Source organism: Eumetopias jubatus, unplaced genomic scaffold (genome assembly GCF_037043125.1).
Source record: "Eumetopias jubatus isolate StellerSeaLion01/CBP00866 unplaced genomic scaffold, mEumJub1_p1.0 scaffold_1, whole genome shotgun sequence".
Taxonomy (NCBI): domain Eukaryota; kingdom Metazoa; phylum Chordata; class Mammalia; order Carnivora; family Otariidae; genus Eumetopias; species Eumetopias jubatus.
The window spans coordinates 86,264,718-86,281,109 of NW_028274807.1; the positions used below are offsets into that span (position 1 = coordinate 86,264,718).

General features: G+C 39.4%; 1 protein-coding gene across 1 annotated transcript in view; it reads right to left on the reverse strand.

Annotated features, from left to right (window-relative positions):
• Positions 1 to 13,768: 13,768 nt before the first annotated feature.
• Positions 13,769 to 16,392, reverse strand: part of KCNMB2 (potassium calcium-activated channel subfamily M regulatory beta subunit 2) — a 224,409-nt gene continuing 221,785 nt past the window's right edge. Inside the window, exon 5 of the mRNA XM_028101080.2 lies at positions 13,769 to 15,031. Coding sequence (XP_027956881.1) covers positions 14,747 to 15,031 — 285 coding nt within the window. The 3' untranslated portion in view covers positions 13,769 to 14,746. The remainder of the gene's footprint in view (positions 15,032 to 16,392) is intronic.

Sequence of the window (16,392 nt, forward strand, 5' to 3'; positions counted from 1 at the left end):
TGATGTAAGGTTCAATGTAATCATTCGGGCACTAGATGGCTGATCATTTTGGGGAATGGTGCCTTTTCAGGGATTCAGTGTTGGTCTCTGCTGCTGGCAGATTGGGTACTCAAACAGTGACTATAGCCAGATCAGCCTTAGTGAATAGGAGTTCATGTTGCTGAGCCCATATGTAATTTCCATCCTTGCCACTATGGCCACTTTGTTCATGAGCCCATTGGATGATGACAGGGGTGGCTGGGAAACATGCTGATGGTATCCACATAACAGGTCATCCTTTTTTTTTCAGTTTATTTTTTTATTATGTTATGTTAATCACCATACATTACATCATTAGTTTTTGATGTAGTGTTCCATGATTCATTGTTTGCGTATAATACCCAGTGCTCCATGCAGTACGTGCCTTCCCCAATACCCATCACCAGGCTAACCCATCCTCCCACTCCCTCCCCTCCAGAACCCTCAGTTTGTTTCTCGGAGTCCATAGTCTCTCATGAGAACAGATCATCCTGTCTGCTTGAAGCATGCCCCACATACTGGCCTCTCCCTTGTCCATTTCAATAAATCAGTCCTTAACAGATATTCCATATCAGTGCATGAGGAGTTTTAAGAATAGGCATCTTTCTAAGAGATTGTTTTTTTTTTCTTTTGTTTTATGTGGCCAGACTGGATTTATAGCAATGTGATTTAGTGGAAGTGAACAATGAAGAGCAAGCTCCTTTCTGTACCCAAATTGTGTAGTATATCTGATGTGTTGAATTGACTTCATAGAACTAGAAATACTCAATTCTTAGCAGGAAGCTGTGCCAGCAAGATGCCAGGGAAGTTCTCAGAGCTTCAGTGTCTAGGCCAGTTTTGGTCATGACTGTTTAGCCCTTGCATAGTGGTTAAAGAGCATTAACCTAAACCAGTGACTCTTTTTTGGCTATCCTTGTCTCTTCCCCAAGTTCTTTAATTCAATAATGTCTATTCCTTTTATTCATTAATTTGTGTATCCCCTCTGCAATCTTTTTGTGAGCAGGGACCTTGTTTTAATCACTGTTGTATATCAAGTGCTTTGTATCATGCCTGATATATAGTAGGTACTCATTTCATAGTCACTTATTACTTTATTCAACAAATATTAACTGAGTCCCTATTCTTAATGCATCTTGAATGGACACTCCCTCTTCCTCTTTTCCTTATTTTTTTCTGGCTGTTTCTTTTTCCCACTTTTTTTCCTTATTTGGCATAAAAGGAAAACAAGTCTTACTGAAAGATAACTTAGTTCAGTTCAATTCTACAAACATTTACTGAGTCCTTACTTTGTGCTGGGCACAAAATTTGAGAAGACTTTCCCTCGAGGAACTGCTTAGTAAAACAACAACAACAACATAAATATATGATTAAATATAATCAAAAGTAATATGGTAAATGCTATGGTAGAAATACACTTTTGGAGCTAGGAGAGTATCTTATAGCCACTATGGAAAACATTATGGAGGTTCCTCAAAAAATTAAAAAATAGAACTACCATATAATCCAGCAATCCCACTTCTGAGTATATATAAAAAGGAAATGAAATGAGGATCTCCAAGAGATATCTGCACTCCCACGTTCATTGCAGCATTATTTACAATGGACAAGAAATTGATACAACCTAAGTATCTGTCTATTGATGAATGGATAAAGATATGTGTGTGTGTATATATATATATATATATATATATATATATACATAAATGTGTATATATGTAGGTATATATGTGTGTGTGTATATATATATATGTATATATATATGTATAATAAAGAAATAAAATTTAGCCGTGAGAAAAGAGGAAATCCTGCCATCTGTGACAACAGGGATGGGCCTTGAGGGCATCATGCTAAGTGATATAAATCAGAGAAAGACAAATATTGTATGACATCACTTATATGTGGACTCTAAAGCCAAACTTACAGAAAGAGAGAGTAGAATGGTGGTTTTCAGGACATGGGGGGAATAAAGAGATACTGGCCAAAGGGTACAAACTTCTAGTTATAAGATAATAAGTTCTAGGGATCTAATGTACAGCATGGTGACTACAGTTAACAATATAGTATTGTATTGTTGACAGTTGTTAAGAGAGTAGATCTTAAATATTCTCACCACATACACAAAAAAGGGTAATTATGTGAGGTGAAGAAAGTGTTAACTAGGGGTGCCTTTGGCTCAGGTCATGATCCCAGGGTCCTGGGATCGAGCCCCACATCGGGCTCCCTGCTCGGCGGGAAGCCTGCTTCTCCCTCTCCCACTCCCCCAGCTTGTGTTCCCTCTCTCGCTGTCTCTCTCTCTCTGTCAAATAAATAAATAAAATCTTAAAAAAAAAGTGTTAGCTAACCCTATTGTGGTAATCATTTCTCACTATATACAGGTTGAACACCTTAAATTTACACAGTGTTATGTCAGTAAAGCTGGAAAAAAAGAACTGTGTATTAGTAACCCAGGAAACTGACCCCACAGATGGCTATCTCTCTGGTGGGATGACTTCAAGTAACAGTTGTTCACTATTTCTCAGAGTTTCCCTGTAGGATGACATGTCCACCAACCGCAGAGGTAGCTGGCTTGATACTGTTCTTATTGGGGAGATCTCTCTTCCCTTTTCCACCTTCCTACTCCCCTACTGGCATTTTCTGAACCTTCAGATAAACTGCTGGCACTTGAATCCTTGTCTCAGGGTCTGCTTCTCGGTCCCCGAACGAGGACAAGTAACATGCCCAGAGTAGAGACAGGATTTGAACCCAGGCATTTAAACCCTGAGCCCATGCTCTTACCAGTTCCTCCACTGACACTAGGAGGCAGGTCGGGCAAAGAGCAGGGTAGACACAGAGACTTGAGAAAGTCTGGTGGATTTGAAGAAATAGTTTAGTATGGCTAGAACAGAACATCTAGGGGGCCAGAAGGTGGGTGGGGGGAGATGAGGCTGGAAATGCAACCTGGGGTGAATTCATGGTCAAGTTAAGGCATTTGAGCTCTTTTACAAGGACAATGGGAAGTGATTGCATAGTTCTGTTCAGGGTGTTATATGATCAGATATCCTTTGCAAAAGTTCCTTTTGGTATAAAGAATGAATTGGGGGTGAGAGGCAGTAGAGAGACCGGAGAGAAGACTGGTTCTGAACTGTAGCTACTAGGAGAGTGACAGTGTGGATAGAAAAGAAGGAGCTGACATGACAGATGCTTAGGGCATAGGGTCAATGCCACTTGGTGATGGGTGTGGTTGTGGGCACGTGCCGAGATCGAGAGGTATTGGGTGGGAGGCAGGAAGAACTGGGGCATGTGTGAGTGCATGTGTTTATGTGGGTTTAGAAAGGGTACCATTTCAACCAGACATATTGAGTTGTAGGTGGCTGGAGGCTTCCCAGGTAGAGATATCCAGAAGCAGATAAAGATAGAACACTGAGATTTCAGAAAAAGCCCACAATTAGATATACAAATTTTGGAATATCAGTTGATGTTTGAAGATCTTAAAGCCCTAGGCATGGATGGAGTTCCTTGGAAAAAGGGAAAAAAAAAAAAGGCTGTGCACATGATCTTGTTTGCTTTCCACAATAACCATCTGAGATGGGGAGGAAAGATAATTTTCACCATCATCTTTTAAAGGAGAAAATCAGGATAGAAAGAGGTTAGATGGCTTTTCCCTTAGCTGGAAAGGGGAAGAGCTGACGCCAGGAATAGATTCACTGGCTCCATGTCCAGCGCTCCTCTCTCATACTGCACTGTCCCTCCCAAAATATGTCTGCATGCCTATATTGAGTGATACAGGCTCTCTCCAGAAAAGCTTTTTAAAAAAGAAAGTATCATATCTTTCCTCATGTTATACATGTCTCTATTGTATTGTAGAACTCTAGCATATGTCTAAGCATGGTGTATAATGTTCTTTTCTGCATTTTTACTTGTTTGCTGATAATTGGACAGACACTTAACATAATGGTTGGATACACGCATACATGACCCCAAATCCCATTTTTCAAGGCAGTGCTAGCTTTGCAGGTGCATTCTTGGAGGCTCAGCTTACGCTTGGTCGTTTTTCTCGGTCCATCCATTCCTGCATTACCTGTCACCGTGGTTATCTTCCCTTTTCATTATTTTTGGCCATGTGCTAAACATCCAACCAACTCTATAGAATTGAGTTTTAGGCTGTAATAACTCACGTTTATTCAGTGGACATCCTAAATGCCTACAGCAAATCTTCTGGAGGTTTTTTTCTCTTCCTCCTTTTATGCTCTGGGGAAAGCACTCTCCAAACAGTACCATAAGTCATGTCAGAAAAAGACCCTGACATAGAACCACCTCTGAATACATAGAACACAACCAGCCATTTTTTGCCAAGATTTTAAAAAATGTATTTCCTTTTCTTATTTGCCAGGGAGATGATACTGAGCTTTGGAAAACATTGCAGGAGAGGTTTTATATGCAACACATTGTGACATATTTTATTGCAGTATTTGTGTCATATTTTATCTATTTGGGAAAAAAGCCCTGACAATGTCACGTACATATAAGTGAATCAAGCCCTTGCAACATTCCTGGGGCAGCCACAGTACGAACTTGGTTGAACGGACTGAAGGAGTCGTTCATGGATGCAGAAAGCAGAAGGGGACTTGTCATGTTCTTGCTGTGGTTGCCAATTTGCTTTGCCACCTCTTTGAGCATATGGTGACGGTGAGAAAAAATGATCCCGGATTATGGCAGGACACCCTCTGTTGTGTTTTTTCAGTTTTCTGCTGTTTTAACTAATTTCCAATTTTATTGATTTTGTCTTTGGCAGAAAAACATCACCATCCTGATCTTTTTCTGTGATCACCAGAATTTGCTTTTGTTTTAATTGTGATAGAAATCAAGTTATAACTTATTTATAACGTATAAGGGACAGTTTCTAGAACTTCTGTCCCTTACCTTCTCCTCTCCATCCCCCTTTCAAATGACCAGAACAGATCTACTGTATGCTAATGACTCACTCAGGAAGCAGATGTCAGAAGCCCTGACTGATAAAAAAAACTTGAATGAGCTTCTTTCCCCAGAAACGCGTGTGTCTGTGTATGTGTGCCTGTGTGTGAGTGTGTGTAGATTTCTTAAGCACTGTGGCCCTTTTCCCAGTGTCAGACCTCCGGATTATCCAACGTATTTTTGTGAGGGCAGAAAATATTCCACCTCTAGCTGTCCTTTCCTTTTTGGGAGAATAAAACTGTTTCCAGTGTGAGGATATTTAGCCATATATTGGGTCATTTTCTTCTTACTCTTTCCAGTTTGCTGGAAATTGGAGACAGAAAGCAGGGGATAAACAGCATTTCCATTTCTGAGTTGATAGCTTATGTTTATGTTCTTCCTTTCAAGTGAAAGTAAGTGCCCTGTAATCCTGTGCATAAAAATGTCAATGTACTTGGATAAGGTGTGTGGTTAATCACAGCCAGTTTCTTGACTTTTCTCAGAGGAAACAAGAACTTGGATCCAGTGTCTGGCTCTCTTGAATGGAGCCCTGGTGTTAAGGACTCTGGTTCAAGTGTATACATTCACTTTCTACTCCTCTGCTGTGTCTCTCCCTGCACCCTTGTTTCTTTTACTGGTGGTTCTCTGGAGGCCCTAAATTCAGTTGCTTCTTTTCTTGGCCTCTTGTGCTTCTATTTTTAAAGAGATTTCTGGGGTTTCATGCACTGGCTAGATGAGGTTTGATATAGGGACTGAGTCCATTTTCTTACCACTTGGCTGGGGGCAGGAGGTAGAAATTGCCTTCAGAGGTTTCTCCTCCAAAGAAATTGGGGAGCCTGTGATAGAATATCTCAAATCAGTCTCTTGACTCCCTATCCACCTTCCTCTGTTGATAGGGATGATTTCAAATCTCCCCAGATCTGACGATAGTTAGGAGATTTTGTTTGGCAGTGTGAAGGCTGGGGCCAGTCCTAGAAACAACTGTAGAACGAGTGAAGCTCAGCTTACTCACCTTTTATTGCGGGTGCTACATCCGTCTTTGTACCTTTGCCTCCAAACGCTTAGTGCTTAGTACTAAAAATAATAATAGTCTTTGTCTTTTATTATTAATTGCCATAAAGTGATTGTTATCATTTTGTTGCGGAAAAATAAAAATCAGGCCGGCGAGAGAACAAGTGACACTCGGAGAAGTAGGAGAACTCGGTTTCTTTTTACGCCGGCGGACCCAGATGAGCTCGTGCTGGAAATTCCGGGCTCCCGGGGAAGCGGCGTTATAGGGCTTTTATAGGGGAGTGTGGGCAGTCCGGTTCCAAGGGCTATGCTCACTGCTGGTAGGTGGGTTTAAACTGGGGGAGTGGGGGCGGCGACTGCTTTAGGCGGGAACATCTGTGGTTCCAAAGCTTGTGGGGCGGGAAGCCTGTTTACAGAAGCAGAAAGGGCTCTTGTTCCCAGCGGGGCTTCAGGTTATCGCTTCCTACTGACTGAGCTAGTAACTTTCCATCTTCTGGGGCCTGCTGGCTCGGGCCTGCTCTGGGTAATTTTCCTCTTCAATTTTACATTTATTATGGGCTAGACATTTTGCTCAGCATTTTAATATGTAATCTCATATATCTCATATCTCATTTAATCTTATGATTTGGATATTATTATTCCCATTTTCCAGATGAAGAAACTGATGCATGAGTGAGTTAAGTATATTTCCCCAAGTCTCACAGCTGGTGAGTGGCAGAACCAAGATTCAAAGTCAGGTCTGAATGATGCCAACTCCTGTGTGCTAATCACTTGTTTACACTACCTTCCCCTTCTTGGGCATTATTTTGGCCTACAAGTTTAAGACTCTAGCTGTCTCCCATCAGAATTTACCTTCTATCTTTCCCTGTAGGCCTACTCTTAGGCTTCTGGTGTCATGGATGGTTCTGAGGGTGCTGAGGACTTATTGGCAGAGAAAGACAGCATTGCCTGGGGTCATCTGCAATTTTCCTGCTAGGCCAGTGGAATCTACAGTAAAAGGAACAGATCTCTAATGGTTGCTTTTCAGGTATTTTGTCATTTGGGAAGATCTTCCTATACAGAGAAATCAACTTAATTTGCCTACTTTTTATTAATAATTCTATTATTCATTTATTGATATAAGTAACATTTATTGAGCCCCTTCTCTGGGCCAGGAATTGTATTGGACCAGATGATAAGAATATAACAAAATAAAACAGAGATTAATAAAATAAATCCATGCCTCTGGAATCTTACGGTAGCACCAGACAAAAATGTGAGTAATAAGTGTCTTTATAGAGGGATGCAGTGGGGTGTTACGGAAGCAGAAGCAGAGAAGGCAGGCACCTGGCCTGGGCCTGGGGAGCTCAGGAACAGCCAGCTGGTATGGATGAAGTTTGAGCTAAATCTTAGAGGATGAGCATAGGTTAGCCAGGTGGATAGAAGGGAGATTAGTGAAGGGAGTCTCAGGCAGAGGAAACGGTAATCACCAAGGCCCAGAGGTGAGAACGAATTTGGAAGACTGGGGATGGCCACTGATTAGATGGCTGAAGTGTAGGGGGTGTGGGGGTGAAAATGGGAGGGAGCCTAGAAGGGCCAGTTCACTCCATGATCCAAGTCATGGACAGCAGCTGTTCTTGGGATATACATCTTTCTAAGTAAAAGGCTGAACAGCAGGCTGGCCTATAGTCAGTTGAATGAAAACTTCCCCCTTCTAGCAGGCCTGAGGTGCCTGCTGGTGCCCGCATTGCGCTGGGCTCAACTTACTGCTTTACGTACACAGAGCTGAATAAGAGTGGAAATGGGGGGGAATGACCACAGGAAGGTGGTGTGTAGTTTTCCCAATGGGTGCTCTTTGGGGATCACAGGCCACACTGATACCCGCAGTAAAGTAAACTGCTGGCTTTAACTGGTCTCCTGAAGGGCCCCTTTGTTCCAGTTCTGCACTTTTTTTTTTTTTTTTGACAGTAAATCCTCACAGTTTCTGAGGCTACTCAACTATTAAAATGCCTCGTTCTTTAAAGCAGAGACAGTTCCACTATTGGATAATTTGGGCATGTGGCTTTTCAAACATACCAAGTAGAATCTCCTAAACAGTCTTGGATGTTTGCCAGGCTAACCTGAAGGTGGTTAGCATTTAAAGAATTGTTTATTCAGCCAGACAGCGTGGCATTTTTAAAGAAACAGAATTGGAAAAGCCTCTTTGATGGTGTTAGCTCAAAACCAGTTTGTGGCAAGTGAACTCAACTGCCTGGGCTTGACCTGGCTCCTGAGATTTCTGTTGACAGATGCCTGAGCTGCATTGAAAGCACTCCTTTTTTTCTAGGAAAACTGAAACTTCTCAGCTGATTCTGACTTTCCACAAATGGACCTAAGTGTAGCACTGGCACCGAATTCTGTATTTGCCACAACCGTTGAAAGGAAGGGATATATTTTATATGCAGTATGAGTCCCCTCGTCTGAACCCTGTACTTTCTTCCCAGTATTGCTAGATGTTGGCTATAGCAGCTGAATACTTCTGGTTAGATACAAACACTGTTAATTGTTCCAGAATGATACTGCGGTCCTGTCAAGGATGATGCAGGGATGGCTGTTGTGTTTGCGTGCCACCGGAAGGAGCTAAGTGTCGGGGTTTGCAGCTGCCTCACAAACTGCTGGATTTTTAATGCAGCAAATAAAAGGGCTGAGCTTTGGTGACTGTCCAGCTGGAGGAGGCTAATGAATTTGGACAGACCTAAGTTGAGGGTATTATATGGATGTCTAGATGTTGAAGACACCATGGCTTTGTAGATGCTAGGTCAGGTTGCAGGTGGTGAGTAATGCTTCCTGTTGAGGTGTCTGTGACAAGATCTCTCATTGCATGGTCCAAGAAGGAATAATTTTCTCTTCCTCCTCCTCCTCCTTTTTTTTTTTTTTTTTTGGTTAGGAATCATTTTCTTAAATGTTATGATGTGTGAAAATGTTAGTGGGTAGAAAGAATCCAGGCCTTTGTCTCTTCATGTGCTCCTTAAATGAATTTGCTCCCAAATCAGAAGAAAACGGGGCAACTGGCTCTGTGCTAATCCAGATAGGTATTTGTCAGCCCAAAGAACAAGGCCCTTAAGAAAAGCATGGGGAAGTTCTAATATCTGAGGGAGTAGCAATAGTTTCTTTAATTAGATTTTCTAATTCCCACTCTCCTTTTCCTGTGGTTTATGATCCTCTCCCTTTTTTTAAATTAGTTTATTCCCCATCAACTCTTTCCTCTTCTTGCAATATTAGTTGTTTCTAAGGGAGCCTCTTGTCCTTTGCTGAAACCAAAATATCCCCACGTCTCTCATTGAATGAAAATCAGAAATTTTTTTCTTTTAAACTTTATTAATAACTAATAGAAAAATTGCAAAGTAAATTCTGAGCACTAGTTCTTTCTCTCCTTTTCCCTCTTAGTCCCATGAGTTTTTCTTCTTTTATCTGCAGTACTTTTTCTCCTTCAGCCAAAATCTCTGTTGGTAGAAGCACTTGGTAAGAGTCTATCCAAGTTGTAGGTAGTGGACATCTGTTGTTTTTGCTTGCCCAGCACCCCTTCTTCTCTTCTTTAACGCATGCCCATTTTCCTTTGGAGAATTACTTGGCTCCCACTCAGTGGGGCGGCAAATTACATGCCCTGCCTCTGTCATGACAGGTGATACAGAGAGAGTTGGCATTTTTGAGGACTGAGAGAAATGCTGGGTTATTCTCCTTCTGTAATTATAGACACGAGGGACTTTTGTGAACATGGGGCCATCTTTGCTGGTGTATGAAGATTAAGAATACAACCAACAGAAAAAACAGCTGAGAGAGAGTGACAGAGACAGAGACACACAGAGAGAGAGTGTGACAGATTGAGAGACACACACACACAGAGACAGAAACCTAGAGAGAGACACAGAGAGAGAGGAGATTTTTATGAAGAGAGGTTGTGATTTCTACCCAAAGCAATTTCTGGTACTGCTAATAGTGCTAATAGGGGGTAAGACTGTGTAGAGGATCTTGAGCCTTCTCCATGTCCTGATCTTACACTATGTTGGTAACAAGTCATATTATAGCTTGCAAAGGCTTGGGAATTATATTTGTTTTGGAAGAACCAGACTAAAGAACAGTTCTGGAAGCTCTAGTTAAGGGATTATATTGAGAAAACAACTTCTCTTCCTACCTAAATGAAGCGCTTAATTCAAAGAGTCACTACTGGAGTTCACAGATTGACATTTCCTTCCAGTTCCTTGGCCTTGCACTGGAGAATGGTACCTTAAGCCAAGACAAACTTGTGGCATAATTGTTGCAACTTTCTGTTAGGAACATATCTATGCTCCTAAGTAATCTGGTTACTTAGACAAGTTAGTCTGGTGTCACAGAGTTGAATAAGAACATAATGTAGAACTTCAGACAGTGTTACCATTTATACTTGAGAGGTGGTACAGGATTAAAATTCACATGGGCATCAGAGGGTTAAGCTAGTTCATCAGTTTAATTCATTCATGAATGTTTAGGTTCTAATAGGTTATTATTAACCTTTTAAAGTTGTTGTCATTTACAAATTTTCATTTATGTCATAACCCTGGCTGAATGTGTGATTTTCCATGATTTTATATTCTAAAAAATGAAGTTGCTCTTTCCCCATTCCCTCCTCCATTTTTAAATAAAATAGCACTAATAGAATAAGTTAGTGACACAGGAGTACTGATCTGATTTTGTGTGAATTTAGTGGGTAGATATTATAGGGAGGCAGATTTCAGCCTGATATCAGGAAAACTTTCTGGCATTGTCTTATTAACTGGATTCAAGTAATAACTGTCCCTATCACTAGATGATCCCCGCTAAGGATGTTGTAGAAAGGATTTATGCATTGGTGTAGATTCTGGGCAAAAACGACATTTTAGAGCTATTCTATTCTAGCTCTAATAGACTAAATACTACTAGTAGTTATACTAATACTATTAATACTACTTCTACATTTTGCTATTAATAGTAATAATTACCAGGTGTAAGTGTGTATTATCCGCTATATACAGTGCTAGACATTTTACATATACATCCCAGGTAAACCTTGTGTCGACCCTCTGTAGATATTATGCTCACTGGTGTGGATTAAAGACCTAATTGTTCTCTATTTTTTTCTTCATGTGTGTTGTCTTGACCCGTCTAGTGGATTACAAACTCATTCTTAGGAGAGAAGGTAGTGTCATATACTTTGTATTATTCCTTACAGTTGCTGCAAATAGGGAAGGGTGGAACAGATGCAGCTTAAAAGTTGTGTGCTCAGTTCTGTTGTGCACGTCACCCTGACAGGTTTTCACTTGATCTTAGCCAAGAGGCCGAGAAGCGATACACTGACAGGTTTTTCAGAAGAGTCCTGAAGCTTTTTTCCTTGAGTCAAACTTCCCAAGTGGTACGTACATACATTGGAATGGTTCCTGCAGAACCCTGAGATCATTCTTACTGAATGTTTTACAAAGGGAAAGGGAAAGAAGTAGAAGTTGGGAAGAGAAGGAACAATATCCAACCTGTAATCACCTCTTCTTCTCCACCAGGACAAAAATTCCCTTACTTGCTTGAACAGTGTTCATTTCAGTATTTTGGCCGGGCAGGGGAGGAAATTTAATTATGCCTGTGAATGACAAATCACTGCATTAAAATTATTGTTTTAACTCACTGGAATCAATTGCTCATATTATTTTGCTGTCCTACAGATCTCACTGTTAATGTCGATGGAATGATTACAGTGTCGAGATGTTTCGCCCACTGAAATGTGATAAGATGTTTATGGTTTGACATATTGAAAATAATATTTGTTATATAAATGCCAGGCTTGATCACTCTTTTGGTCATTAACAGCAATGAAAAAAGAGTAACATGCTGGAACCCTATATGTCACATGGCCTACATAAGAGGTATTTTATGGTTGCCTATACCATCATTACGATCAGTCAGCTTTCTATAGAATCATATTTTTTATTATGGCTATTTGCAAGCAATCATTGGTATATTTACCATTTTCCAGATTTTAATATAATTGTAACTCAGGGAATTTGAAATCAATAAAGTTTTAGATGGGATATGCCAATTGGATAATGAAAGTGATTTGGAAGCACAGATACTCTGTGGGGGATATCATCTTTGTTGAGCAATGTGAAGGCTCAGAGTTCTGCTTCTGGCAGGTGTAAATCAAGTTTGGGCCCTAAAGAAGGGGCCTGTGGCTTATGGGGAATATTAGCAGGGAGGCTGCTTTTTAATCCATGGATTAATACTAGTAGATTCTATTTGAGGATCAGATCTGTGCTCATGCAGGTTGGGGAATGGTATTCATTCTTCCTTCCACACACCTAGGATGAAATGCTAGTGTTAAAAGGGAACTCAGTGGTCAACTGGCCTCACATTCTAATCCTACAGTCAAAGAAGTCAAGAGACTAATCAAGAAGCAGAAGTCATCTGTCACCATGTCTTGAATGACATCTTTGACTTCTAGTTCAGTGGTCTTTCTTCTTTACCTGTCACTCCTATAATTCTTTCTAAACCTTAGCCTTCCTTGGTCTTATCTAAAATACCCCAAAGCCATGGAAATGGTTACTATAATGGAGCAGCTACAAATTGGGTATTTTCTCAGCTCTCTGCTATCTTAGTTTCTGTGTAACCTTGGTGAGGTTACTTAACATCTCTAGGCTTCAACATTCTCCTCTATAGAATGGGAAAATAATAGTGCTTCCTCCAATAGGGTTATAATAAAGATTAAGTTATTTAACATATGCAGTGTATTTAAAACATTATTATTAATCCCAGTTTATTTGTCTTTAATAATGAGCATTTAATTGTGTATACATTTAAATTATTTAAAGGGCTGTTTTTTATGGGAATTCAGAAAGACACTGAATTAATGTTAATTTTTTTTTGGTGTAATTATTTTAAGATTCCTTAAATCTTATCTGAAACATCCAATTGGGAATTTTTAATTACAAGTCTGAAAAAAAATAATTCATCTTTGGATTACTTGAAGGGAAGCTCAAGGAACATTAAAGATTATAAATTTTCAGCTCCATAGTCACAAAGATGTTCCTATCATCTTCGGAATTATGTTTTTCAGTTAGGGTAGGAATCGAGTTTTCCATCATATTTTCAAGCAATATTCCTAATATTGTTTGAAAGTTGTGTGTGTTTGGGTGTTAAAGGAACTTTCTTTATAATCTCTTTAAATACCTTTAATGATAGTGAATTCTACATTTTTGGACGACCATGGGCTTGTCAGCTTAGAATGCAAGAGGTATTCAAATCTTGCTGCTGTAATGGATTTTGTGTTTTAAAATTTTAATTACACATTTGAAGCCCCAATTGCACTGTAAGGATTTAAGTGCTTATGGAAACTCAAACTATGAATTACAGTATTGCAGGAAACTTTCCACTTCATCAGATTAGTTTCACCATGCATTCCACAAATATGTTTTGTAAAATTTCCCAATATCTAGAAAACTTTGATACTATGTTATAAAAGGGTACTTAAATATAGATGAGAAAGATAAATGTTTGTCTTCTCCTTTTGATAGTGATGTTAAATAAAAGATGGAATGTTTTTGTTTAAAACCAATCCCTCATTCTGCACCCACCTCCCCCCCCACCCCGCAACACAATAAGTAAAGGGCAATGTGAACAAAGTCTTCCTTTAGATCTGTTATTCATTTTAAGTGTGTGTTAGGAAAAAGGTCTACTCTGAGTATAAAATCTAGCAACAAAAAAGAGAATTGTAAATAGAAAAATGAAACATGTAGAGGAGACAAATATTCTCTGCACACAGAATTAAAATCCCAATGGGGAACACTTGTCAGAAAGAGAGACTACACACTCATTTAAAAATAAGTTCCCAAAGAGTAACATTCCAATATGTTAATTTGCCACAATAGATTTATCCACTGAAATCAGTCCACCAGTCTTGACCAGCAAGTAGGATCTTAATTTTACCATCTAACAGTTCAATTGAAATAGAATAAAGATTTTCACATCAATATCTTAGTGACATAGACTTTCCTGGTTGGCAATGGTACATTTACTCAACGTTCAGTCAATTTACAGGTAATGAAACTCTTTGTTAAGTGTTATCTCCTCACACAGTAGCAGGGTCTTTAACGGAAAAGGGTTCTGTTCATTTTCTATTTAAATCACAGGAAGAGATTATAGAATTGGATAATGAAAACAGCTTATTTTTTGGAAATCAGTTAAAAAATCTGAAGTTATGAATAGAAAATAATAAAAGAGAAATAACTGTCTGGATTTCCCCCCTTCTTTACAGTGATATGGTAGAAATATAAGGAAAATGCTTAACATCCTTTAGTTAGGAAATCTGGTCCCTTTACTTGCTTACAGGGCTCAGTTTTGAGTAAGAAAAGAAAGAATATTTTTGGCTGCAGCTTTAGTAAACAATGAATGATGAAAAATATTGCAGAAATGTCTTCAAGAGATTGGACAATTGAGAACACAGACTTTATCACTTTGATATTGTCTACATTCCTCCACAAAGCTTGGCAAATAAATAACTGAGCCCTATTTTGGCGGAACGAGACAAGGAAGTACTAGTTCCAGCATCAAAACAAGATTATGAAAACAACCAACACAAAACAGTTATTTCTTCTCCTGAATAATAAAGACATCATGTTTGCATATAGAACAGCTTTTGCATTATTGCTCTATGTATAAGAATATATTGAGGAACTCATAACAGACTGCACATTACAAACTTAAGGTTCTTTGGTGAAGAATGAAAGAAAACAGTATTTGAGCTTTAAAGAAAATGATCTCATCCGTTTTGCTTTTATCTATTGATCCGTTGGATCCTCTCACAGAGCAGGGAGAGGTACTGTGTGAGTTTCACCATGGCAACGATCACCACACCCCCAGCCATCATACACGTTGGCCAGAACAGTGAATGGAACAGCACGTTGGAACTGTAGAGTTTGGTTAGGATGACACTCTTCTGGTTTCCTTCTGGGTCAGAATAGCAGGAGAAGTGTTGATACTTCCTGAAGTTTTCCATGACGACATTCACCAGGGACATGGATTCTTCAAAATTTTTTCCACACTTAGGTATATAGGAGCACTGTGGAAAATGAGATAAACTGTCACCAGAAGATACTTTCTTTGTGCATATCTGATACTAGGAGGAGATGGGATATTGAGGTCAACTTAATGATCTGTGAAATAACCATGATGGTTATTCTTTTCATATTCAAACCAGTGTCTCCAGAAACCCCAAGACCTCACATAGTAATAAAAACAATGCCTGTAGCTGTCTGACCCAGATGTACCTAAATAGTTCACTCATGTATAGTTTAATTGTTGATTAGAATTGGATGACTCCAGTGGATTCTTTTTACCGTAGCTGAGCATGGTGAGTTTTAATTATTCCCTATTGAACCTACTTTAACATGGAATCAGAGTGTCAATCTTTCTGTCTTCTGTCTATCCACAGCAGTCCATGTAATATCAGAAGCTACCAGGTCTCTCAGGGAAAGTAGTTTATTCTTCTCTTTTTGGCTTGGCTTAATTTATTCAGCCAAGTCAGCTTGGTCACCTTGCTACTGTAGTGAAGGAAACAGCTATACCTCTGGTGAGTTGCTGAAAAAGAATCCTGGAAAGTATAGAAATATTGAATAGTTAAAGAGCTGTGATGAATTGTTGGTGCCCAGTTCCGTGGCAAGGTAACTTTTTCCATAAATCATGGAAAAATAAAACAGAACCAAATGAGTTTACTTTTCAACCATCACTCATCTGAAAATTTACACTATCTTTTCTTTGATCTTTTCCCTCTCTTATCTTTCTTGTTATAGGTCTTCTACATGTCTCTCCTTTCTTCCTACATACTTATGTCCTTGGATTTCTTTCTTTGTATCTCATTTCCTTCCTTGCCCTGCCCTGACTCCTCACCTCACTTTATATTTTCCCCTCTGTTCCCTCTTCCTATCCTTCCTCCTTCCCCTGCCCTCTCTTTTCTAGATACAGATGGAATTAAAGAACTTTGAATTTTTATTATTTATTGCATATACTTTTAAAAATTTTTATTTATTTATTTACATATTTGTTTCAGGGGTACAGGTCTGTGACTCATCAGTCTTACACAATTCACAGTGCTCACCATAGCACATACCCTCCCCAGTGTCCATCACCCAGGCACCCCATCCCTCCCACCCCCACCACTCCAGCAACCCTCAGTTTGTTTCCTGAGATTAAGAGTCTCTTATGGTTTGTCTCCCTCTCTGGTTTTGTAGGGGAAGGGAGGGAAAAATGCATATACTTTTGAACACATTTTTTTCCTAATTTAAAAAGCAGTCTTTAAGTAGATGAAATCTCTATGACCCTTTTTCCTTGGTCTGTAAATGGGCAGTGATAAAACTGATTTTTTAAAAAAGTTAGGAAGAAAGTGATTTAAGTCACTTTTCAGGGAGATGTGTGAGTCCTAAG